This window comes from Pteronotus mesoamericanus, unplaced genomic scaffold (assembly GCF_021234165.1).
Source record: "Pteronotus mesoamericanus isolate MK-2021 breed Mesoamerican mustached bat unplaced genomic scaffold, CSHL_Meso_final contig_164, whole genome shotgun sequence".
NCBI classification, from domain to species: Eukaryota; Metazoa; Chordata; class Mammalia; order Chiroptera; family Mormoopidae; genus Pteronotus; species Pteronotus mesoamericanus.
In genome coordinates, this window is record NW_026555065.1 from 16,843,465 (window position 1) to 16,869,177 (window position 25,713).

The 25,713-nt window shown below is 40.7% G+C and overlaps 1 protein-coding gene across 2 annotated transcripts in view; it reads right to left on the reverse strand.

Annotated features, from left to right (window-relative positions):
- Positions 1 to 25,713, reverse strand: part of GALK2 (galactokinase 2) — a 117,340-nt gene that overhangs the window by 37,585 nt on the left and 54,042 nt on the right. For both annotated transcript variants that reach the window (XM_054565446.1, XM_054565447.1), the window contains exons 6-8: positions 14,727 to 14,825; positions 13,104 to 13,256; positions 2,823 to 3,033 (exon numbers count right to left, since the gene is read on the reverse strand). In XM_054565446.1, the coding sequence (XP_054421421.1) occupies positions 2,823 to 3,033; positions 13,104 to 13,256; positions 14,727 to 14,825 (463 nt within the window). The remainder of the gene's footprint in view (positions 1 to 2,822; positions 3,034 to 13,103; positions 13,257 to 14,726; positions 14,826 to 25,713) is intronic.

A 25,713-nucleotide genomic window follows, 5' to 3' on the forward strand; every position in this document is an offset into this window, starting at 1 on the left:
AGGGAAGGAAGCCAGAATTCAAGTCAATGATTTGAAACATAAGAAAGAAATAAACATTCAACCAGAACAGAATGAAGAAACAAGAATTTTTTTAAAAAAAAGCAGAATATAAGACGATTCTGGGACATCTCCAAAAGCGCCAACATCCGAATCATAGGGATGCCAGAAGGAGAAGAGGAAGGGCAAAAAATTGAGAAGTTATTTGAAAAATAATGAAAGAAAACTTCCCTAATTTGGTGAAGGAATTAAACATACAAGTCCAGGAAGCACAGTGAATCCCAAGCAAGTTGGATCCAAAGAGGGCCATGCCAAGACACATCATAATTAAAATGCCAGAGGTTAGAAATAAAGAATCTTAACAGCAGCAAGAGAAAGGCAGAGAGTTACCTACAAAGGAGTGCCCAGAAGACTATCAGCTAATTTTCTCAAAAGAAACTTTGCAGACAAGAAGACACTGGCAAGAAATACTGAAAGTGATAAAAAGCAATGACCTACAACCTAGATTACTCTATCCAGCAAAGCTATCATTTAGAATCAAAGGGCAGATAAAGTGCTTCCCAGACAAGGTAAAGCTAAAGAAGTTCATCATCACTAAGCCATTATTGCATGAAATGTTAAAGGGACTCATTAAGAAAAAGAAGAGCAAAATTATGAACATTAAAATGACAACAACCTCACAACTATCAACAACTGAATCTAAAAAACAAAAACAGAAACAAACTAAGCAAACAACCACAACAGGAACAGATTCATAGATATGGAGATCATGTGGAAGGTTATCAGCTTAGACAGGGGACTGGGAGAATGAGGGAAAAGGTGCAGGGTTTAAGAAGCATAATTGGTAAGTACAAAAGATGGGAGAAGGTTAAGAAGAGTATAGGAAATGGAGAAGCCAAAGAATTTATATGCACGACCCATGGACATGAACTAAGGGGGGAGGTGGGGATTGCTAGGGGAAGGGAGGTACCAGTTGGAGGGGGGAAAAGGGGGGAAAAGTGGGACAATTGTAATAGCATAATCAATAAAATGTACTTAAAAAATATTAGACAGAGGAAGCAAGCACATACAATGGGTTAAAGACAGTTTATTCAATAAATGGCATTGGGAAAATTGAATAGATACAGGCAGATAAATGAAACTAGGCCAGCTTCTTATGCCACACACAAGAATAAATTCAAAACGGATTAAAGACTTAAATTTTAGACCCAAAATGTCTGATATTTTACTGTCTATGTTTTCGAAGAACATAGACAGTAAAATATCAGACATTGCTTGTAGCAATATTTTATCTGATATATCTCCTCAGGCAAGGGAAACAAAAGAAAAATAAACAAATGGGACTACATCAAACTAAATAGGTTTTGCACAGATTTTTTTTTTTTTTATCACTTTCTATCAGTCCTTTGTAAACTCCTTGAGGATGGAACCCTATTGTGTTTATCTCTGTGTTCCCAATGCTCAGCCTCAGGTTCTAGAGAAAGTGAAGGAAGAGAGGACAGGAGAAATAACAAAAGTAGCTCCCATTTATGAGCACCTCCATTATCACACTTTGTTCTTAGCACATTACACAGATTACTCCTTTAAGGGAGGTATTCCTGTTTAGCCTCTTTCCTATAAAGCTAAGATGACAGTCACAAATCTAGTAAGTGATGAAGCCTAAGACCCTAATCCATGCAGTCTGGCTTTGGCGTACTGCCTTTCTGGCATGGAGGTCAGCAAACTTTTTCTGCAAAGGGTGAGAGAGTAAATATTTTAGGTTTTGTGGGCTATCCAGTCTCTGTCACAACCACTCAACTGTGCTGTTACAGTGAAAAGGCAGTCATGGCCAATTATGGCTGTGTTCCAGCAAAAGTTTATTTTACAAAAACAGGTGGCAAGTCTGATTAAGCCTATAGGCCAGTCTGCTCATCTCAGTTCTACAGACTCAGTAAATGTTCATCAAATTAAATTAGATCTAACAGTGCTGGAAACCAAAACCACCTCTCTGCCCTCAAATGATTCCCCGATCTTAGCCTAAAGCTGCCAGTCATTGCAGCCTTTAAGGCATTGCTCGGCAGGCCAATCCATTGCAGGCACTCAATAGCCAATTGTAGAACTGAATTCAATGGGATGGAAAAGAGGCTCTGAGGCTGATCTCTGTGCTAAGCTCCCACCCTCCCAACTCTCCCTCAAGAAACTATTGGATCTTAGCTAGACGTCCCTGCTCCCAGCACTGACTTCCCACAAATAAACAACCTTTACTTCTAAGAAGAAAAGATACTCCAAGGCTTCATTCTGTACCTCCAACTTTTATTTGGCCTTCATCTCAGGCATCTGAGGTTATCATTATAAAAATAAAATTACTTGAAAGCAGCAGGTAAATTGAAGAGGCTTCCACACAAAAGTGGGCCATAAGTTTCAACCTAAGCAGTGAAGACTTCCTGGTGTTCCATACAGGGTATTGTTCCCCAGCAGTTATGAGCACTGTTCGAATCTAGACCTCTTTATATAAATAATCAGAAAAATGGGTAGGGATTTTTTTTAAAAAACATGAAAAAGGGAAGCTTACTGAATTATGATCTTCCTGAGGTCAGGAGCCTTGTCATATTTACCTTTGCCTCACCAGAACACCTGGCATATAGCAGACCAGGAAATGTTTGTTGATGAATGAAAAAATGAATGTAATGAAGCCAAGAATTAGGTAATTAAGTTTGCTAAAACACACCCATTCTCCAAACCCCCTCAAGCGTGCTTCAAAGTCAGCAAGATCCTTGTGAAAGTTGTAAACTTTTCAGCTGTGAGTAGGGGGCAACCTTCGCCCTTATTTGCTCCAGCAGACTCACCATCTTGAGTGTTCTCACTCAGGATTTGGGCCCGAAATTCCTGCAGGCTAATTCCCAGACACCTGCAAACTTCCTCAGGGCTATAGGGCTCAGGGTGAAGAGCATCCTCTGTGATCAACAGCATTTCTTCCAGACTGACCCCTAGGGTGGCCTGCACCTCCTCCAGCCGCAGTACTTTATCCCATTGCAAGCTTTTGTACTTAGCCAGGAGCTGAAAGTTGAAACCAAGGTAATGGTCAGTGTTCACTGCAGAAATTAATGTGTGCTACTTTAATTAGCCAGATTCAACTTTAAGCTGTTTTTCTTTTCTTTTGTTTTTTTCCACTCAACCTATCCACATTTCTCACCATTGCTTGAAAATGCACACTGGGTTCAGATGTTTGGAATTAAACATGCTTGTGTGACAGTCGCAGGCTAGTTAAGTATTTTTCTTAAAGAAAAAAATAAAAACAAAAACTAATCTTCCACCAATTTTTTGCTTGTCACCACTTTTCCTCAGGGCTTTTTCTTTGAATAATGTTGTTCTTTTATCCCTATTCAGCTCATCCCTAATATATCACTCTCTGTAGTCTATTAAAAAAAAAAAAAAAAAACCCAACTCAAATCTCTCATGACCTGAGTCCTGAGGTAGACACTGTATGCCCAATTTCATTAGAGCACTTCCTGTTTACTACATGCCTCTTTGAAATGGCTAATGAATTTAAGTGTCTGGGTGTTTGGAGTAAAGTCCCAGATTTTAAATGAAAACCTCATTGGTGACCTTATGAACAACCATTGCATTAGGTCGCTGGTGCTAGTACAGCTGTACATTTCTGCACCCCCGAGAAGAGTTTGGCTTCCAACTGCATTCTGAAGCACCCTCATCAATCCATTGAAGGGGGTTAAGTACAAACCAAGTCTTTGTAACCAGGTCCACTCGCCGGAACCCCAATCCACGATATGTTTCCCTCATTCTCCCCAAACCAATGACTGAGCCCTTCAGAGCAGGTTGGTGACAATCAAAACAGTGAAGATATCTCTCTTCCTGGGGTCTGTAAAATTCACTCCCTCAGTGCGAAGACAGCAGGTGCAGACAACACAAACAGCAAAAAGAAGCAAGCTGTAGAAGGGGCAATTAGTCTTCAAGGCAATGTGTATCTGATTTACTCTTCTATTATACTGATGATTTGATTTTCTTTCTTTCCAACAGGAAGCAGGGTTTACCAAAAGATCATTGTACTCTGCTTAGGGCTACTCACTTCTGACAAATGTTAATAACATAAGTTCTTATATTCATTAATCTTCTTTTTAAACCTCTGGCTCATACATTTGAAAGGAGTTAATGATTTTAGGCAGAATGAGGAAAAGAGACAATAGGGTTATATTTTTCTATTCAATTATTTCACAGAACCTGCTGCCATTTTTAAAACAAAAATCTTTCTTCTGACCTTGTTTGCTTAGCACATTTTGTTCATGTTCATTAGCAGCATTAGATTTGATACCTCCACAGGTTGACCCATTCATTCCTTCACTTAATTTATTCATTCATGGTCTATGTTCCAAAAATAAAATTTCAGAAAACTTATAAAGACATATGCAAAAAATATATAATGTATTTGTATATTTTATACATAATGCAAAAAATATGTATTATGTATATATACAATATTATACATAATATCTATATATACTATATATACATATATAATATAATAAAGTATATGATGTGTATATATGATATACATAATGCAAAAGAAAAATATATAATGTTTTTATTTTATACAGAAGAAGAGGTGAAGTCAATGATCTCCAGGAATGATGCTTTCTCGAAATACAGATCCAAAACCAACTGAGATAAGCAATGAAGCTTGTATGGTGCTACATGATTTAAAATATGCTTTTTTCTTTCTTTTCATCTTTGGCAGCTCTGTGATGTAGGTACTATTACTCTATTTAGGAGATGAGAGTAACTGACTTGCCCAAAGAGAAAAAGCTGGAAATTGAACCCAGGTCCTGTGACTGTTTCTCACGTCCCTGAGACCACATTCTCAGTGAGGTCTGGTTGATGTCTACATCACGCTACTCATATTAGTTTAAAACATCACTCCGTCTTAGAAATAGTTTTCAAAGAATAAACTAAGATTGGTGTTAGAAGTAAACATTCCAGTGTTTAAAAACACTGACATATAGGTTCCTTCAAAGAAGAAGGAGGACAAGGCGAAGGGGAAGAAGGAGAGCTCCCAAGTAATGAGACTGGGCTCTTCCTAAGAACCTTTCAGTCAGCAATGATCTCTAAATGCCTAGCCCTGGCCACCCCCTTGAATAAGTCACACGGCCTCAGATGGGACATCCCAGGAAATTGGCCCGAGGATGCGTAGGGAGAAATTTCTGCAAGAGGTGCCTGGTCCCTACAAGGTTGTTGTCAAAGGCAGCCTCCCTATGTGCCTTTCTACTACAGACAGAGGCACTAACATGCAGAGGTTCACATTCACTCCAACAATACCCCAGTTTGCTGTTGGGTTCACTTAGTCCCCAGCGGGAGGATCCACACAGCCAATTTGGTGTGTGTTTCAATAAGAATGACATCTACCACATGCCCTCAACAACAGCTGCACAGCCATGAGCCACTGAGCATGTGTACTACATTGTGAGAGTGAAATAGAAAAGCCGCTTAAGCCCTTTGAAATTTGGCTCGGGAAACAGAAACATGACTTGCATATGAGGAAAGTGGGTGGCTAAGATCGCTGTTGCTCAAAGACAGAACTTCATGCAGGAATTTGCCACTTACAGCCCCGGTGGCTGGCCCACTTCACATTTGTGAAGCAAGGCTATGAATCAGGGATATGGGTCATTCCACCACAAGTTCCCCGTTTCGCAGGAGGGTGTGAAAAATAAAAGAAAGCAGTTCTTTGTCAGCATTCACCATTTTCTTTTCACCACAGCAAACATTAAGTGTTCACGTCAGATACCACTTCCAGGAGGTCCCTGAGCCTGTTCCATGGTTTGTGGACAAGAAAGCAGGAAACAAGTACTTTGTCCACAGTCATGGAAAGAGGCAAATGGATAGCACTAGGGACCAGTCTTAAGTTGGCTCCTCTTGGAAGAAAAGCCTAAGACAAGAATTGGAAGGGTCAGTGATACCCAGAAACACTGGTAGAGGAAGGAAAGACAGGAAGAGAAGCCAACATGGGGCGTACTGATGTGGTCAGGTGAGGCGGGGCCTGCTGGATGCTCTAGGACCTGCATATATAAACCTCAGATGTATCCCACCTGTGGGCAAGAAAGCTGGGCTCTTTACCCACTAATTCTCATCTGTCATTGATTGAGAGCTGCTTCCAAAGGGAATTAGCTCACTAGCACTTCCAGGCTGTCCCAGGAGCAAACTAGGTACTCTCCTGCCATTAGAAGAAGACCTCGGTCTGAGTATCACAGGGATGTCCAGTAAGAAAGTCGGAGAGGAGAATGCAAGACAGTGGCCCTAATTTAGGAGCCTGTCTGTCAGATCCCCCTCTCTTTGACTTTCTCATTACATTTAGCAGTGTTAACAAATCAATGGGAAAAGTACCAAATCGGCTCCTCATCAGGTCAGCAAACTAAAATTTCTAGTCCCTTTCTGAGTTACCTCTAAAAACAATTCATGTAAGTTGTTTCCCACACAACAAAAGCAGCTGTGTTGTTTCTGGTTATACAACTGACCCACACTTTTTTTAAAACTGCAAAAAAAATACAGTTCAAAGTACAAAAAAAAATAAATAAATCATCTATAATCACCCAATGAGATAACTGCCAACTGCCATTCTGATAACCATCCTATTATGCATGCCTTTATGCATACCTACAAACATATAGTTTGAAATAAATGGGATCATACATAGGTGTTTTTATTGTACACAATTCTTTCTTTGCTCACCTCCCCCGCCCCTTCTTCCACCTACTGTTCATGCTCTCTGTATTAGTTTGCAGGCCACAGAAGAAAGCCGGAGAAATCTACACAGCTGGGCATAATGGCGCTCCTCGCTGCGGCCTCAGCACAGCATCACCGAGCCGCAAGCCCTGGATCTCACTCTCGCCCAGCGCAGAGGCACATCGGGAAGAGGAGGGGCGGAGGGAGACCTCGACCCCTGCAGTGACTTAAAACCAGTCACAACCTGCCTTGGCAGGAAATTCCCAGGTAAAGGGACCCTTAATAGCTACTTCACAAGCTACTGTAAAGCTTAAATAAGATAATAAAGACACCTAGTACCTTTCCTGGCCCAGAAAGAGGCACTCTGTGAAGGTCAAGTTTCCTTCCCTCCCCACATTCCCCTGCCTCTCTAGCTAGTTCTCTCCCACCTAACACTTTTTCCTGTGTCTTCAAACACATACCGATGTTTCCTGCCTTAAAATGTCTTATTCCTAAAGCTACTACTCTTCATTTCTCCCTCTCCTTCAACGACTAGGACCAGTAGCCCAGAGGCACTGCTTCCGGGCCCTCAGCAGCCATCCATTTAGTATGGCCTCCTGGGGGCCCTTCCTTATCTCCAAAACCACTTCCAACGCCACGGGAATTTCCCAGTCGCATTATTCCTTAAGGAATCAGTGACTCTGGTACTCTTTTTTATCCATCTCCTTCATGTTCCCTGTTTCATTGGCTTCTATAGCAATGAATTTTCCTGGTTTCCCTTCTCACTTCTCTAGTCCTTATACCAAATTCATCCAAGACTCCCTTTTCTCCCCTCAGTTTTTAACTGAAGCCTTCCCCCAAGTTCAACCCCTGGCCTTTTGACCTTCTCTTGCCACACTTTTGCTCTCAGCAATCTGAACTAAGCTCTTGGTTTCAACTACTGCCTCAAAACAAATATACCTGAAGGCTAGAGCCCTAACCCAGGGATACAATCCAAGCTCAAATATCTAATCACTTATACGAAAATTCCATGAGGAAATTTCATCACCTCCCACTTCCCAGTCACCTTCCACCTTATCCTCTCCAAACCTACCGGTGGCAGCCCTATGCTTTCCATCCATCATTTCAGCAGAAAACTGCCACCCTGTTGACTCAACACTTTGCCTTCCTCCATGCACATCTGCATGCGATGAGTGTCACTGTGAACCTACTACTTCTCAGGCCCTTGGCGGACAGCAGTGAATAAGGCACTCATGGCTCCTGGCCTCAACGAGCTCAGTCTTCCCGAGGAGACAGATGTTTAGTAATTACACAGTGAAGAAGTCAATCCAAACATGATAAGCTGCTATAATTAAAAAAAACAGGTTATGATAAGAGCATGTAAAAGGACATTTAGCACAGTGGAAGTAAGGAGGGTAGTCAAGGAAAACTTCCTCCACATAATGGTATTTATGCCCAGAGGAAGACAGGAACCCAGTCGCGGAGGCCTTATGCCTGACCCTTCAGTAGGTCCAGTCATAGCATCTCTCATATCCCTCTCCTTTTTATCCCATCCTCACTGACACTTTAAGATGCACTTCTCTTCATCCAGAGCCAAAGATCCTGCTGCCAGATTAATATTTCTAAAATACCTTGCTAACAACATGAGCGGTTCCCGCGGCTCGCAGGACCAAGCCTGGGTGATCCTTAGCACAGCACTGATGGCCCTGCCACAGCCTGGTTCCACGACACACAGCAACCCTGTTCCCCAATCTGTGCGGCCTCTGCCCTGCAGCTTGGACTCATCATGCTAAGAATACTCCCCACTAGAGTTTTGGCAGAGTGTGCTCGACTGATCAACAGTCTCAGCGACACTGGCTACATTCTGGAGTGTTTGGGTTTTCCTCACTCAAATTCAAGGAAACTGCCCAAGCTCTGAGAATATTGTGCCCACTTTTCCTCACAGTCTATCACTAGAATAAGTTCCATATTGACCACCAAGTGACAGGAGCTAAAAAAAACCTGGGTGTGTGATGGCCCCTGACTAAACAGGCTCTGTAAAGAATCAGTGCAAATTTCCCTTGAAGTGTCAAAGGACAACATGAAACGCTCCATTGCTTCACATGTTGCCACAAGGAGCTCAGGGTATGCAGAAAGCAGCAGTAAAATTTCTCTTCCCTTCTTGATTTCCCATAATATTTATTATTGGCATCACACATTTCATCCCTCAATATAATTAAAGGATAGTCTCTTTTATAGACATAAAACATTTCTGGAAAAGTTTAAGCCACTAAATACATGTAAAATACGAAAAATTTTGTGCTCATCAAAGATGTCTGGCCACTTTGTTAATTTAAGAACATAAAAATGTGCTTCACTTAAAAGTATCATTTCCATAAGCACATGATTTTACTCATATGTGGAATCTAATGAATAAACTGAACTAACAAGGAAAATGGGGACAGATTCATAGATGGAGAGCAGGGTGACAGCTATGGGGTCGGGGGGGAGGTGAGGGGGTGGCGGGATTGAGCAAAAAGGAAAAAGGACTCATGGACGTGGGTGACAGTGTGGTGACTGCTGGGGGAAGCGGGTATAAGGGGACTACATGGTAATGGAAAAAATACAATAAAGATTAAATAAAAATAAATTAAATTAAATTAACTGTAAAAAGTATCATTTACGCAAGTAATAATTATAAATCTCTGTTGAGTTTGGTTTTATTTAGTTCAAATGGCTCTACAAAACTGACTTTTAATGACTCTACATCAATTAGTTTTTGGAACCTGCTGGAAAAAGAGGAGGGGGAAGGAGAGAGAGGGAGAAAAAGAAAATGTAAGAATAGAAGATAGAGCCCTGGCCAGCGTAGCTCGGTAGGTTGGAGCATCATCCCATAAACCAAAAGGTTGCAGATTTGATTCCCAGTCACGGCACATACCTAGGCTGCGGTTCAGTCCCTGGTCAGTCGGGTGTGTGTGAGAGGCAACCAATCAATGTTTTTCCTCTCACACAGATACATGGATGTTTCTCTCCCTCTCTCTCTAAAAAAAAAACTAATGAGCATGCTCCCAGAAGAGGATAAAAAAAATATGTAAGTAGAATAGAAGACAGAGACCAAAGAGATGGTTACCAGAAGGAAAGGGGTAAGGGGATGAGTAAAAAAAAGTGAAGGGGAAAATGGTCAATAATGCTGTGATAAGTTTGCATGGTGACAGATGACTACTAGAATTAGTGGGATGATCGCATTGTAAGGTAAAAAAATGTCAAATCACTATATTGTACACCTGAAACTAATATAACTAATATAATATTGCATACTAACAACTTAAATACAATTTTTTAAAAGAATAGAATAAACTATCAACATTAAGGCAAAACCAAGAAAAATCATCTTTATTGATTTAATGTACTTCCCTGTACTTACAACAAAAGGTACTCATTTTCAAAATAGAGGTTTAGAGAGAAAAAAAGAAGAAAAATATTATTCAGTACAATTTTGGCATGTGCAACTTTATCTAATCAGTCTCATTTCCAAAACTATCCTGAGAAGTCATTTCTCCACTGGCACTTCATTTTATTGTCTGAAAACAGAAAGTTTGTGCAGATTAAGATAAGCTTCTTTACCTTTTTAACATGAAAGTTTAGTTCCTGATTTAATGAGACCACTTCCAAACAAAAATTATATTCATTCACATGTTACTGCATATGAGAAACTAGGACCATGTTGTAAGGAATATATGCCTAGCAGAATTCTAGCCCATATTCCTAGGCAAAAACATAACCTTTATATCAAGATCTATGTACATAGCCGATATTAGCAATTTTATCTTTATTTCCCCTTTTTATGTAATCTTGGATTCTAGTGATATGCTGCAACATGATTTAGAACACATTCTCCACCTTAATAATAAAGTCTTTCACTTCTTTTTCTTACATATTTTTAAAACGACAAAAATTCAGGGTATTTAAAACTGTGTTTTATCCATACCAATTGTGAGGAACATGTGGCAAAAAGCCAAATTCAGATGCCAATTTTGCCAACCAAAGTTCCTCTAAAACACATACGGAGTTTTACAGTTAAACTCAGAAGCTATCCTCAAGAAAAGGAGGTTCTGCAGTGAATTAAGGTTTTCAGCTACTGCTTTCAAAAGAAGTTATATAGTTACGTTATAAACTGCTCTAAAAAGAAGTTTTTAGAATTAATTCTCAAAAGACATGCCCCCTATCCTGACAACTTTCACTACAGAGATTCGGTATCAAAATTTTATTCCTCACTTTCTTCTTGAGTCTTTGGAAGAGAGTAGTCACAACATGAATTCATTTTCCATTTTCATCCTTGTTTTAGCTCATGTATGGATCTCATAGAGGATATCTAATTTCGTGATAAAACTTTGAAAACAACATTGTGTATGTTTGAGGTCTCCTCAGGAAGGCAACACTTACTCATCAACCTCAAAATAACTAGTCAACAAGAATAAGTCCCCAAATAAATAAGACACTAATTTATTCCATCTCCTGAAAGAGGAAGCTTCTCCTAAAGGAAAGAAAAGGTTATTGAAGCCTTGATATTGAAAAGTTTACTGTACTACTTCTCATATATATATATACACTAATGAAATATTGTGCAAGTTTAATATTAAAACACATCTTTTACATAATGTTAGAAATTATATTAGTAAACTACAAATTTTAAAAATTTAAATCATGATTTTTTTTAAAAAAAAAAGGTTTAACCCTAACATTTTCCAGGGGGGAAAAAGCTCTTATTTTTTTTCTGGTTCCTCATATCTCTACTCTTCTCAACCTCACAACTTCAGGGGGTGGGAATAAGGGGTGAAGGAGTAAATCAGTTAAAAGGGAGAACTACCCCCTACACATCTCCATGGTAGCTAGCCCAGTGCTGGGCACACAACATGCACTTGTAAAAAATTGGGAAACTGGGCAGGTACACAGGGAGTAGTCATTCATTTATTCAACAAACGTTTACCCTGTGCCTACTTCAGGCTAAGCACAATGCCAGGGATTAGGAATATAAAATGGACACAGTCTTGGCTCTCAGGTAAAAATCAAATCAGAAAGAAAAGGCAGACTTTAAACCATTTACAGTATTATTACTGAGATGTGAAATACATGAGGAGCCCTACCTTAGACTGGAAATAAGGTGAGGAAGGCTTTCCTGAGGGACATGTGGGCGGAGACTTCAGATAGGGCTGGAGGAAGAGTGCTCTGGGCACACACAAAGTTGCGGGGAGCGAGGGCGAGCATCAGGGCTAGAGCATGACAGGCTGGCGGTGCCCAGAGAGGAAGAGGATGCGGGGCACAGGCCTTGGATCTGGCAGGGCTCTCCAGGGGATGAAGAGGAGTTTTTACTTTATTCCAGTGAAACAGAGCTTTGGAAATGTGTTAAGCAAGGGAACTGCCTGATCAGATTTAAATTTCTAAACCATCACTGTAACTGCTATTTGAAGGATGACTGGGAGAAAGTACAATGGATCTCTTGACCCAGATTCCGCTCCCCAGCTCCCAGCCTCACTTCTCTCTGATGTTCTAGTCACGTCATGGGCTTTCCCGGATCTTCCATAACATTTAATTTCTGTGGTGTTTTGGAATTCCTGGTTACATATCACCTGATCACATACTAACCATCTCTTAACTTCTTTTGTCTCTTTTTTTTTTTTTTTAGTTTTCAATTACAGTTGACATTCAATATTATTCTGTTTTGGGGAGTTTTGGGAGTGCAGCATAGTGGTTAGATGTTTACGTAATTTACAAAGGGATTTCTTATCCCCATAACTTTAACTCTTTACTCTCTCTCTTATGTTCTGATTCCTTTTGTACGCTGCTTCTCATACTTCCTAAGTAGATTTAAGGCTTGACTGGCAAGGATCTTCTAAACCATGGAACAAAGAACTGGCAAGACTTTCTCTGGTTTGTGTTTCCCTAGTAGACACACAGAAGTCCTCTGGGCTCAGGGAAGGTTACAGCAGGCCTATATTTTTAAAGTAACCGGTGACGGCCCAGTACAAAATGATGCATGTAAGAGGATCAAGGTTGAGGCTGCCGTTTCTTTTGTTGAGGAAGTAAGACCAGCTATGGTCACTTACTGTCAATCACCCCCAACTATCATTCCACCCACAGACCTAATGTATGGCCTGTTTTTTACATATATAAGCACTCCTCTTTGACCCAATGCCATCCTAGAAGACCAACTGTGAAGTTCGTATAGCTTCTCAATAGCTAAAGGTTGCAGGGCACTCCTATAGGCTTATTTATCTCCTGAGTTTGGAATTGGATTGCTCACTCAAAGGCCTTCCATTAGAATGCTGTTGCAGTCAGAATGTTTCCCTAAATTTTCGGCAAAGAGACAAGGCAATAGGGCACAAAGAGAAAAAGAATGAGAGAAAGCTTACTTAAGTTTCACTAGTTCACCAAGTTCATACCTTTGCAGCCAGCCGACACTCCATCACCCTGATGTTGAAATGGGAGGTTGCTGCCTTATTCATTTCTACACAACTGTTGGCAATCACAAACACTGCTCCACTTGGGAGTTTCACATCAGTTGCCCTCAGAGGACTAAATTCTATCAACTTGGCCTATTGGAAGAAATGTAACAAGTAAAATAGATACATTAAAATTCAGAAAATGGTTAACCACTTATGCACTTATATATCTTAGTAAATTTTTTTCCTAAAAATGCATTCATTCCTTCAAATATTATGTACTAACTTCTAGTTACTATACTAGGCATTAGAGATACAACAGTGAACAAGACCAACACTGCCCCTCATAGAGCTTACAATCTAGTGGGAAAGTCAGTCAAGTAGACAAGTACATTTCCAGGTTGTGTTGCAATGGTAACAAAGTGCAGGGTGCTATACAGACACATACCTGAAGCACCTGATCAAATATAGCCTAATGGAGGCCCCTTTGAAAAACAGGAAAATCTAAACTGAGTCTTAAAGGATGAGCAAAAGTAAGAGAGGGAAACGGTGTCTTTGCCCAAATAGGGTGTCAAGAAGAGGGAAGAACATAGGCAAGTTCAGAGGTTGAAAAACACCATGGGGTGTTGTTAATAGAGCTTTGGGAATTGAAAGTTAGCTGCAGCTGAGAGTTTGAGGCGTGAGGAGTGGCCAGAGGGTAGGTAGGAAGGGTAAAGCAGGGGTCAGATTGTGAAGTGCTCTGCAAGCCCAGTGAATTGGGACTTTGTTCAGATTCTGCATCTCACTTAACATCAGGACTTTTGCCATCATGCCTGCTTGTCAGGTCTCATCCAAAACACCCAGAGTATTTTCCTAGCATTAAACCAAATTTACTCATGCTTCATGCCTTTGGCTTGGGGGAATCAACAACAAATATTCTTAATAAGAAGAAATCCAGGTATTCTGGGAAAATAGCCAAGCCTGTAGGAATCTGATGAAAAGCTAAGAAAAGATTTTAAAGAAATGTCTGCTTCCACTTTGGAAACGGGCAGTTTATGACCAACAACCCAAACCTCTGCTCTGCCTAAGGGAGATGATAGCCAAGGGGAAGTGGTATGCAGCTGAGGAATTCATTCCTGGGTTACTGTCAACATTCTTTTCCTCACCGCTGAAGCCCCAAAAATGTTGACACAGAAAAATGATACCAAAGAGTAAATTACAAAAAGAGGGGTTGTGAATATATGTGGTAAGAAAACTAACATTTGGGTTTAAAACCAACATGAAAATGCCATGAGATGAAGTGATTTGGGACAAGAGAAGGAAAAGAGGTCTCAATAACTAGGGAGTTGAGAAATCTCATCCTAACAATGAATTAGAAAGGAAAAAAAAACTCTACACACAAGAGAAAAACAGAGTTGAGGTATGATTCTGGAAGCTTAAGGGAGCAGAGATCAACATGAAACAAAAGAGGTGAACTCATGGTAGGTAGCTTTGAATTACAAAGGAGTTGGGAAATACCATCCTACAATAATAGAGTCTTATAGAGTAGGCTGCCCCAAACCAAGCATGCTGAGGCTCTCATAGCCTTCCTCTGTGGGTGAACTTTCCCTAACTGATATTTCCAAAGAGCTCAATGCCACCTACAGTTCCTTCTTCTGCAAGAAATGATATGGACTGGTCCATCCCTCCTCCTTCGGTGCCAATATAACGCTCACTCTTGGCGCAGATTTCCGCAAGTTCCACCTGGAAAAGTAAAATTGATTTGTACCGTAAATGCAATCATAATCTATTTCTCATTCATTCCTTATTCCAGACATGACAGATAGGTTTGCCAGCTGTAAACAACTGATAGTAGTCGCTTGGAGCCTGTGTTGACAAAAACTCCAAGGCTACCATTGAGCTCAATAGGATCAATTAATGCCAGCTATGGGATGGAATGAGATAATGATTATGCAACCCATACATTCATTACCCCTAAAAGACTCCACAGGATAAGCAGTTTCTCTCATCTTTCTATGTGCTCCATTCCTCTCTAGGCTCCTATCACCAAAAACCTCACATGGGCTCATTCATTTCTGCCTCACTTCCCTTTATAACCCAACAGTGAATAATTCCACAGTCTCCCCCAGTCAGGGTGGGGTCATCTGACTTTATTTCCCAGTCCAAAGTAATGCTGTCTCTGGCATTTCCATTTCCAAATGTAAGAATCAGAACTAGTGTCATCTCATCAGACACACCTTCACAACCAAGACAAAGAAGGCCATAGTATGAACACATTTCTAATCCAAATGGAAAATATTTGTTTAAGAATCTTCAATGGCTTTCTAGTGATTAATTCAATAAGTTCAAACTCCATAACCTGGCATTTCAAAGTCTTCCAAAATTTGTACAACCAGTGCGTATATGTGTACCATTCTTTTCCGATTAGATTTGTCTCCTTTACCATTTCACACATAAAGTCTTTCTCTCATATAAATCCTATTGCCATTCAACACCCAGCTTATTCGCTGTCTGCTATAGGCAAGCACTGGGCTGGCCGCTCAAATCTTCCTCCATCATAGAGTGTTCCTCAAATATTGTTCTTACTATAACATCCCCTTTCTCTGAACCCCTACAACATAGTGAGTACATCTAATCTATTTACTCACTCTATTATTCATTCATTTTTTTCCTTTTTCTAAGACTTGATCCAGGCCCTATTTCCCACCTGTTTTACTAGAAGATCGTCCTAGAGTGATCATTCTGAAACACTGATACAGTCATCTCTTGCCAATGCCTCGATGCTCAGACTTCTCAGCATGACACAAAATGTCTTCAATGACTTATCCCTCGCTCTCTTCTCCACGCTGCTCTGTTGCCACTAACCCAGTAAACCCTAAGCTCCCGCCATCAGGAATCACAAACAAACGCTGTTCATCACCCCACAGGCTCTGTCATCTTCCGGTGCCTTTAAAAGTGTGGTTTTCTGTCCTCCTCATGCAGTCCTCCCCTGTCCAGGATCCCCGCTAGTCATCAGGATCAGCTCGAGCACCACCACCCCTGCAGCCCACGCCACTTCCCAAGTGCACGCACACCACATAACCTCTCCTCCGCACGCCCTCTGTGAACTTGATTCTCATTTCCCATACCAGGCTTTAAGTGCAGGTTTACTTGTCTCCTGATCCAGTCAATGAGAGCACAGGTAGTGCCCAGATCAGAGCCCACTTATTAACTAAGATGACTGAACCGCTTATTGTTCTGTAATCACGTCAAGTTTCAGTCACATCAGATTTCCCCAAAACATTGTCAGTCCTATTAGAGACAAATAAAGTGCTTCTTTTGTATCCCCTACTTTACCCAGTGCTGGGCACACAGTAAACACTCAATGAACACCTGCTGCTTTCACTTTCTGAGAGAAGCTGCCCCTAAAACCACCTGACTGATTCTGTGTTATATTCATTACGACACAAGGTAAATTTGGGATTTTGACAAAGTGGGCATTGCACGTATCCAGCTGAAAATACAGAGCCAGGGACCTGTCTATAATAAGCACTTGGATTTTAAAATGTAAATGAACAATAAACCCTGCTGAAGAAATCCATGCAGCATTCAGTGAGGAATGATGAGACCTGGGTTCCCACCTAATTATGACCCTGGGCCAGCGTGAAAAGTCACCCCACACACAAAACCAAAAAAAGAGCCACATTTACATGCTGCTTATCTGCTTTGTGAGCATTATCGCCCTAGGCCTCCAAACAACCCTCTGCTTATCCCCGTTAGACAGATGAGGAAAATGGGTCTTGGAACACATAACAGAAAATGGAGGAGCCAAAAACTGAACCTCACCTGCCTGACTCCAAAGCCTGTGTTCATTTCACACGGAACTTCAATTACTTCTCCCCTACTGCCCACCCCCGACAAATGGAGATAATACTACCTTTTTTTTCCACTCCCTCCAAGGGATATGAAATGACAAATAAGATCACCAAAATTTAAGTATTCTCCCTCTTAAACAGAAAAAAACTGAAGCATCAAGAAATATATAAGCTTATTGTTTTCTTAAATCTCTTTATGTGTGGCAACAACTGTATACTTTCATAGAAATAGGATGTTAATTTCTCCAGTCTATCTATGTAGACAGAAGTCAGAGGGACCTCAGAAGGCATCAGTATCTCTGTGTCAAGGCAAGTCCGCCACCGGCAGGGGCTGCTGACACCCCACGCCTCACTGCTCCCTCTCCCGGCGAATTCTAATGGACAGAGCCCATGGTTCAACAGGCAATACCCAACAGTACTCAGTGTGAGGAAACAAAAAAGGAAATGATAATAAGGAAGCTGACACAAGAAAGAATGGGTTTTCCATTCTCCATCTTCCAGTCTCCCACAGAATACATGAGGGATTCAGCAGTAAATACAGAGGAAAGAAACTAGTACCAGAAGATTCCATATCTTAGTTAAAGTCCCAACTCTCCTGCCAATTAACTGTGTTACCTTAGATATATGGCTTAATTTTTTCAAGTTTCCATTTCTTCATCTATTATTAATAATAATAATAGCTTTATCAGGTAAAATCTAATGAGCACTAACTATGAACTAAGTACTGTTCTAATTGTCTGGCATGAATTATATACTTCTCATAATGACCCTATAAGATAGGTACCACCTCATACACAGAAGAGAGAACTGAGTGGGTTCATAAGCTGAGACTAGGCTAGTAATTACTAAAGCTCAAACGCAAACTGTCTAACTCCAGAGACCATAGTTTTAATCATGATGCTCTATTACTTCCCATCCATAACATGGAGAAAAATACCTCCCTCCCTACCCACAGGATTATTGTGATGATCCAACGAATTAAACTGAAATACTTTACAAACTCTAAAGCACTATACAATTGTTAATTTTATTATTTTTATATAATAAACAAGGAATTATTCAATTTATACTTCCCTGTGAGTAGCTAAGTCCCCAACCAAATATAAAGACAGGAATAATTATTCTGGAATACAGGACCATTTTTATTTTTACTTTTATTTTATTTTTGAATGGATCAAATTATTTTTTTATTTCTTAAATATTTTTGTTAATTTTTCAGTTACAGTTGATATATAATATTAGTTTCAGGTATACAACATAGCGATTATACATTTATGTAACTTATGAAATAATCACCCTAAGCAGGACCGTTTTTTTAAAGTGTTCAAGGAAAGAGAACTTAAAAGATTCTGATGCCCCTTGGGGAACCAATTCAACAATAGGCAGTAATGGACCCTGAGGCAATCAGGAGCGTGTTCGTTCCATTTAAAGCATTTCAGTCTAAATGGAGCAGGAGGTTCCCTGCCTGCCAAACAAAACATCCTGGTAGTGTAAACTTCAGCCGCAGGCCCACAGGCTGGCTTCCCAAGGGGCCCCCATATTAAAAGCAGAAAGGTAAAATCCTAGATGGTTATGAGATGGGAAGAACCTACAAACAAAATTTATTGTTGTTGTTATTTTCCAGTCTCAAAACCTATTGAAGGAAAAACTTGCACACTTCTGACAATAAGCAAAAATGAGAGCTAGGCTCAAAGCCTTAGCTAAAGATGGCATGACCTGAAGTCAGTGAACCACTGATGAAGGAATCTTAACAGCAAGAGGTATATATGGGAGCAGAGAATGCCTGTCATTCTGGGTGATGTGAGGGAGACATATGAGCTTGCCATGTCTTTTCTGTCTTTGGGGACACTGGAAATAGAAACAAAAAATGTCCTCTAAGAACTATAATCAGACAGGGTGATTTGCACAGGCACTAAATCAACACTTCACACAAACTTAAATTATGTAAAATATCAAAAGAGTTCATGAAAATAAAAACGAGCTGTCAAAAACACATTCCCAAAAGAGTAGAAGAAGCCTATCAGAAGTGGACTTCAGGGACAGATCAATCAAATTCCAGGACTCAGTTCTATTTAGCAAAAGATATTATCTTTTTCCCTGATGGGAGAGGGATTCTGAGACCCACTCAGTTTTCCTATCTCCCCACCGCACACATGGGCACACACACAACCTGAGAACCTTCAAGCAAGAACAGCAAAGCTCTAACCAAGAAGGGATTTGCTCTCTTCCCAATCAATGTATTCTCTTCTGCTCTTACCTGAGTGCTTTAGGAATCACCAAACTAACTCACATGTGACATTTAGCTCTATTCCTTCCTGCAAAATACTAATGTCTGAGAATCATTAGGACAGATAATTTGACTGCATGAGAAACTTTTCAGAAGTTTGTAGCCAATAAACTCATTTCTATTTTGACTTCTGCCCTCTGGGTAATTAGGAGAAACCTTGCATTATTCATAGACCTTCTTTTAAAGGTGAGGTTATGCAAAAAAAGGAAAAAGGACTCATGGACATGGAGAACAGTACATTGATTGCCAGGGAAAGAGAGGTGTAAGGGAACAAAATGGTAATGCAGAAAATAAATAAATAAATAAATAAATAAATAAATAAATAATAAAATGAAGCTCCAGAAGATAATGAGGCTAATTTAGTCTTTGTATTGGCTCGCCTCATGAAACAGGCTGGGAAAGAACCAAAAGTCAAGTGGACTCCCAAATTAAGCAGCTTACCCATCTGCTGGCCAGAGGGGCTCTAGTAAGAGGAGAAAACAGGGTTCGATTTCATGGTCATTAAGAAGGGCTAAAGATTCACAAATGCATCATCACCTAGCTAAACATGGATATTTATAAAAAACAATAGTAATACAAAATGACTCAAGATATGAATACGGGAAACTCCATCTCTGTTTAGCAGACTTACTAATGATATATGCTAAAAGTAGACTAATTACCTAGCTAGGAAACATTAATCTATTGCTATGCAGAACACCAACCATAATCAAGACAGCATCATCCAGCTATTGTTGGCCACCTTAAATGCAAGAGAAAGGAAGGAAATGAACAGCCCCATCCATTCATTCAACAGTCATTTAAATAATGTCCTACAGACAGGCGGACAGGCCAGTGTCTTCCCTTAAGGAGTTCACAATATTAACAGTCTTAGGTGAACAAGTCTTTCAGAAGAAAAGTGTAAAACTGGTGTATAATTTGCCCCTCTAGACCTGCTATCCACCCACCTCCATCCTGCTGCCTCAGGGGGCAGTGCAGAATAAGCTATATCAAGAGGCTCCTGCGCACTGTGCTCCACACTGGATTCTCCCAACAGAGAACTGTGGTGGGGCGTCGGGAACCAGGTTGGGAGGGGCAGCGAGGTCAGGTTCTCTCCCTGCCAAGGTCACCTTAAGGCCCAAGTACAGTAACAACTCAGAGAGAACTAGTCTTGGTTTTTCCCTACACCTACACTTTTGTAAATAGTTCCTGTGCAATAAATTGTCCTCTGTTATTGAGTGTCATCTCAATAACAGTTTGTGTGGAGTATTGAGTGTCGCCTATTTCCTATCATGAGCCTGACTGATGTAGCTAGGTAAGGTGAAAATATTAATGGCACCTCTGAATTTTCTTTAGCTCAAATATTTTCTTTCCCTGCAATACTTCTCCACCCTAACTTTTTAAATGCCTGCGTTCTTACCTGGGGCTATTTTCAAGTTCTTCCCCGAATTGACAAACCTATTGGATAGAGCCCAGCCAGGTAAGAGAAACTCTTCAGGAAATAGCACAGCACCAGGTTAAGCCTAAAAGAGACTGGGCTTAGACTTGCTTTGTTTGGTAACATGATGACCAAGCTCTAACTCATAGACATTTTGGAGTATTCTAAGGTTAAAAAAAGAAAAGAAAAAAGTACACTTGCTTTAATTAGAAAAGCAAGAAGAAGGAGGCTATTATTTCTTCTTCACAACTCTAACACAAACAGCTGTAACTCAGAGATTAGTAATTTTGCTCTTGTTACTTCAAGAAAAATTGCCTGAGGACAATGACAGGCAGTTCCCAAAATGAGCACAGCAGATGCAAATGACCCTGATGGCTCCAGCTAAAAAGTTCTGGTAAGTAATGTAGGAAAGAAAAAAGGAGCTCAAATATTTTTTAAAAATCAGAAACAACAAAGAAACAACAGTGAAGAGGATTCTCAAAAGTAAATCTTAAAAAACCCTCCTAAAATCTAGAATCATCAAAGAGTATGCATTAAGCACTCAAAAGTGTGCATCTTGAAAAAAACAAAGAACAAAAGTGGTCTCCTCTGCCTGTATACATTGGACAGAAAACAATGTAATGAACCTGGAGAGGGCTAGTAATTGGCACAGATGGGTATAAAAATATTTGAGTTGCTTAATGGGATCAGAAGCACAGTATTTGGGTAGCTCCACCCAAACTCTGAAGAGAGGTAAAAAGACCACTTCCCTAACCTAGCTGACCTGCAGTCTGAGTCATGGAGGGACACAGATTCTGAGAGAAGGCCTTCCACAAGGCAGGAACAGAGTATGTTATGAGAAACAGTGTGGCATTCCATGGATGGGGATCCTGAGAAAACATCTATGATCGGTTTCTGCTAGACCGCTGCCTGCTCTGGATGAGGAAGAGGAAACTTCTTAGGTACATGATAACACACAACCTTTGATATTTATCCAAACAATGATATTGGATGTACAGATGTGTGTGGGAAGACTATATTAGAATACTAACATGAATCTAACAGGTAATAATGAGCTGCAAAGAGAGGAGAGAATACAGCACACTCTGCACCCCCCGGAGTGAGGCCTCCAATGCAGCATGGTGTCACCTGAAGGCTGGTTTGAGGTGCAGGCTCAGACCTGCTAAATCAGAATCTGCAGCTTAACCGGAGACCCCAGCAATGTATATGCACATTAAATTTGAAAACACTCTTCTAAAATAATTTATTAAGGAAATTAATAAATCAAGCAGACTGGGAAGAATCAGAAGGGAAGGATACTAACAAATGTCAAGTGTCTTCCAAGGCCAGACACTATGCAGGGTATTTTATATGTGCTATCTTATTTAGTTTCCAAATAAGGCGAACTGTCAGAACTATAATTGCTACTTCATAGAGAAGGAAATTGAGGCAAAAAAAGGTCAATAAACTAACCGAAGAGTCAAAGCCAGATAGGTCTGGCTCCAAAGTCCAGTCTACCTTGTCCTCTGCCTCGAGAAGCAGAGGCGGGCCTAGACACTGGCCCCGGTAAGCAACACAAAACATCTGCATTCCTACAGTAAACATCCCTTTGCTTAGAATAAACAATGGAGTTGACCATGAGCCCTAGGATGCACACACTTCTGAGTCATCACAACTTAATTTTGTCCCCAGGTTTTTTAAAAAACAGAAACAAACAAAAACCTTCCTAGATGGTTTGAAGTTTGAGGTCTTTCCCATTATCCATCTCCAGATAAAATCCCAAACACCTCCAACTTAGAGTGATCTCAATATAAGACTGATATGTTGGTATGATTTCTGCAGCCTAATAATAATAATAGCTGCTAGCACACTGAACAGACACTGTTCTAAGCACTCTGCATGTACTATCAAATTTCAAATCCATGAGGGAGTTTTTGTAATAACTAAATGCATTTTATACTAAAGAGAGTGAAGCACAGAGAGGTCAAGTAAATTGCTCACCTAGTAAGTGGCAGAGGCAAGATTTGAACTTGGAGTTTTGACTCTATGCTTTTGACCACAATATTATTCTTTATCCTCAAGAGGAGCGAAGTTTTGGGGGTGGAACAGGAACCTCAAATTCATGAACCCCAAAAGCCTTCCCTGCACCCTTTTATCTTTCATTAACACTTAATTTAATCCCTTAGATAGTTTAAATTCAAAGGAAGGGAGGGAGGAAGGGAGGGATGGCAGCATAGGCAGACATGGCTCGCCTCTTCGCTCAACCACATCAAAATTATAACTAAAATGTAGAACGACCATCACTCAGAACTGTCAGAAATCAAGTCGAATGGAAGTCTGATAACTATGAAATCAAGTTGAATGGATGTCCGACAACTATGGAATTAAAGAAACCACATCCATTCAGATTCATAGAAGGGACACATGGTCCCATACCCATATGTGGTGAATAAAAATTCAGGAGGGACATCTCGAGAGTGAGGAGTTCCAGCCCCACATCAGGCCCCCAAGCCCAGGATTCCAGTACCATGAAGAAAAGTCCCCACAACTTCTGGCTACAAAAATCAGCAGGGATTGAGCCAGTAGAATAAACTTTTGGAATCCCAAGTTGGCTCCTCTTAAAGAAACTACACATGGACTCACCTACTCACTCACTCCTTCTGAGCTCCAGCACCAGAGTAACAGCTTGGAAGGCACCAGTGGCATATTGGAGAAACTGAAGTACCTGTCATCGAGGCGAGCAGAGGCCATTGTCCCTTTTATAAACCCTCTCCCTAGAGAGCCAGTAAACTGGTGCCATAACTGAGACTCCATCAACCTGGCTAACACTGTTTGACCTGCCTTGGAGATCCCTAGACACTCCGTCCCACCTTATGGGCCCACCCAAGCTGCTTCTACATATGAATGGCTGGTCTTGGCTCATGCTTCAAAACTTCCTGAATTCTATCAAACAAGCAACAGCTGGCTTCAGTGAGCCCCAGGCCCAGCACTAGCAGCTGTCAGCTTAGATTCACAGCTTGGCTTTGCTTGGGAATGTCCAAGCCCAGCACAAGTAGCAGCCATCTCAGATTGCTTTATAGCTCAGGCAGCGTGGCCCTGGGCGAAACACAGGTTGGGGCTGACCTCGGCCCACACGACTGGGGAAAACTCTACGGCCAGCGCACCCAGTGGGCAGCTACAGACGACACTGGAGCACCACCACCCTGTCCCTGCACAGTGATCCTCCATGGAAGGGAAAAGCTGGTGGTCAGTGGTCACAACCAGTCCTTGCAGCTGACTGGCCTGGGTAAATCCCTCCCATTGATCTGCCAACAGCAACCAAGTTTCAACTACAAGAGGAAGGTGTACTCAGCCCACATGATGGGTACACCTCAAATACCCAGCTTGGGTGATAGGAGAGGCTGTGCCTCTGGACCCTACAGAACACCTACTACATTAAGCCGCAATACCAAGACATGGAGTTGAAACAGCTCTACCTAATATGAACAAACACACACAGGGAGGCTGCCAAAATGAGGATACAAAGAAACATGGCCCAAATGCAAGGACAGATCAAAAGTCCAGAAAAAGAGCTAAACAAAATGGACATAGGCAATCTAGCAGATGCAAAGTTCAAAATATTGGTTATAATGATGTTCAAGGAACTTAGTGAAAATCTCAACAGCATAAAAAAGATCCAATCAGAAACAAAGGATACCCTAATTGAAATAAAGAACAACTTTCAAGGAAACAACAGTGGAGTGGAGGAAGCTGAGAATCAAACCAATGATTTGGACATAAAGAAGTAAAAAACAACCATACAGAACAATAAAAAGAAAAAAGAACCCCCCCAAAAAAATGAGGATAGTGTAAGCAGCCTCTGGGACAAATTTAAGAGATCCAACATTTGCTTCATAGAAGTGCCAGAAGAAAAAGAGAAAGAGCAAGGAATTGGAAATCTATTTGAAAGGATAATGAAAGAAAACTTCCCTAATTTGGTGAAGGAAATAGAGATGCAAGTCCAGGAAGCACAGAGAGTCCCAAATAAGATGGATGGAAAGAGGCTCACTCCAAGACATCAGAATTAAAATGCCAAAGGTTAAGGGTAAAGAGAGAATCTTAAAAGTAACAAGGAAAGAAACCACATCCATCCAGACTCGTAGAAGGGACACAGATGCTGAACAAGGAAAGAAATTAGTTACCTACAGAGGAGTTCCCATAAGACTGTCAGCTGACTTCTGAAAAGAAACTGCAGGCTAGAATGTGTTGGCAAGACATATTCAAAGTCATGAAAAGCAGGGATCTACAGCCAAGGGACCTCTACCCAGCAAAGCTATCATTTAGAATCAAATAGCAGATAAAGAGCTTCCTAGACAAGAAAAAACTAAGAGTCCATCATCACCAAACCATTATGTTATGAAATGTTAAAGAGTCTTATTTAAGAAAAAGAAGATCAAAAATATGAACAATAAAATGGCAATAACTACATATCTATCAACAACTGAATCTTAAAAAGAAAACTAAGAAGAACAGAGACAGAATCACAGATGCAGAGAGCGTTTTGATGGCTGACAGATGGAGGGGGCTGTGGGGAACGGGTGAAGAGGTGAGGGGATTAAGGACTACAAACAGGTAGTCCTTACAGAGTAGTCATGGGGATGTAAAACACAGTGTAGGAAATGGAGCAGCCAAAAAACTTATAGACATGATTGTCTGAGGGAGTGCGGGGTTGCTGAGTGGAGGGGGACAAAGGGGGAAAAATCAGAACAACTATAATAGCATAATCAATAAAATATAATTTAAAAAAATAAAAAATAAATTGTAGATGTGAGGCAAAAGAAAGAAAGAAAGAAAGCAGTAAACACTTACCAAGGTAACTATTATTGGAATGGGGGCGGGGAGAGAATGCAAAAAAAAAAAAAAAAGTTGTGGGAAGTCAGCAGGAGGCAGGAGCCTGCCAGATTAATGGAATCAGGCATGAATAGGACCCAAGTCACTGCTACTAAATGCCTAAGGGGCCTCCGCCTGTGGTAAAACCTGGTGTGGCTCCCTTGGCTGGCAGAGCATTTATTTTGGCTCTGACCTTTGAAAACATTAAATAATGATGATAAATAA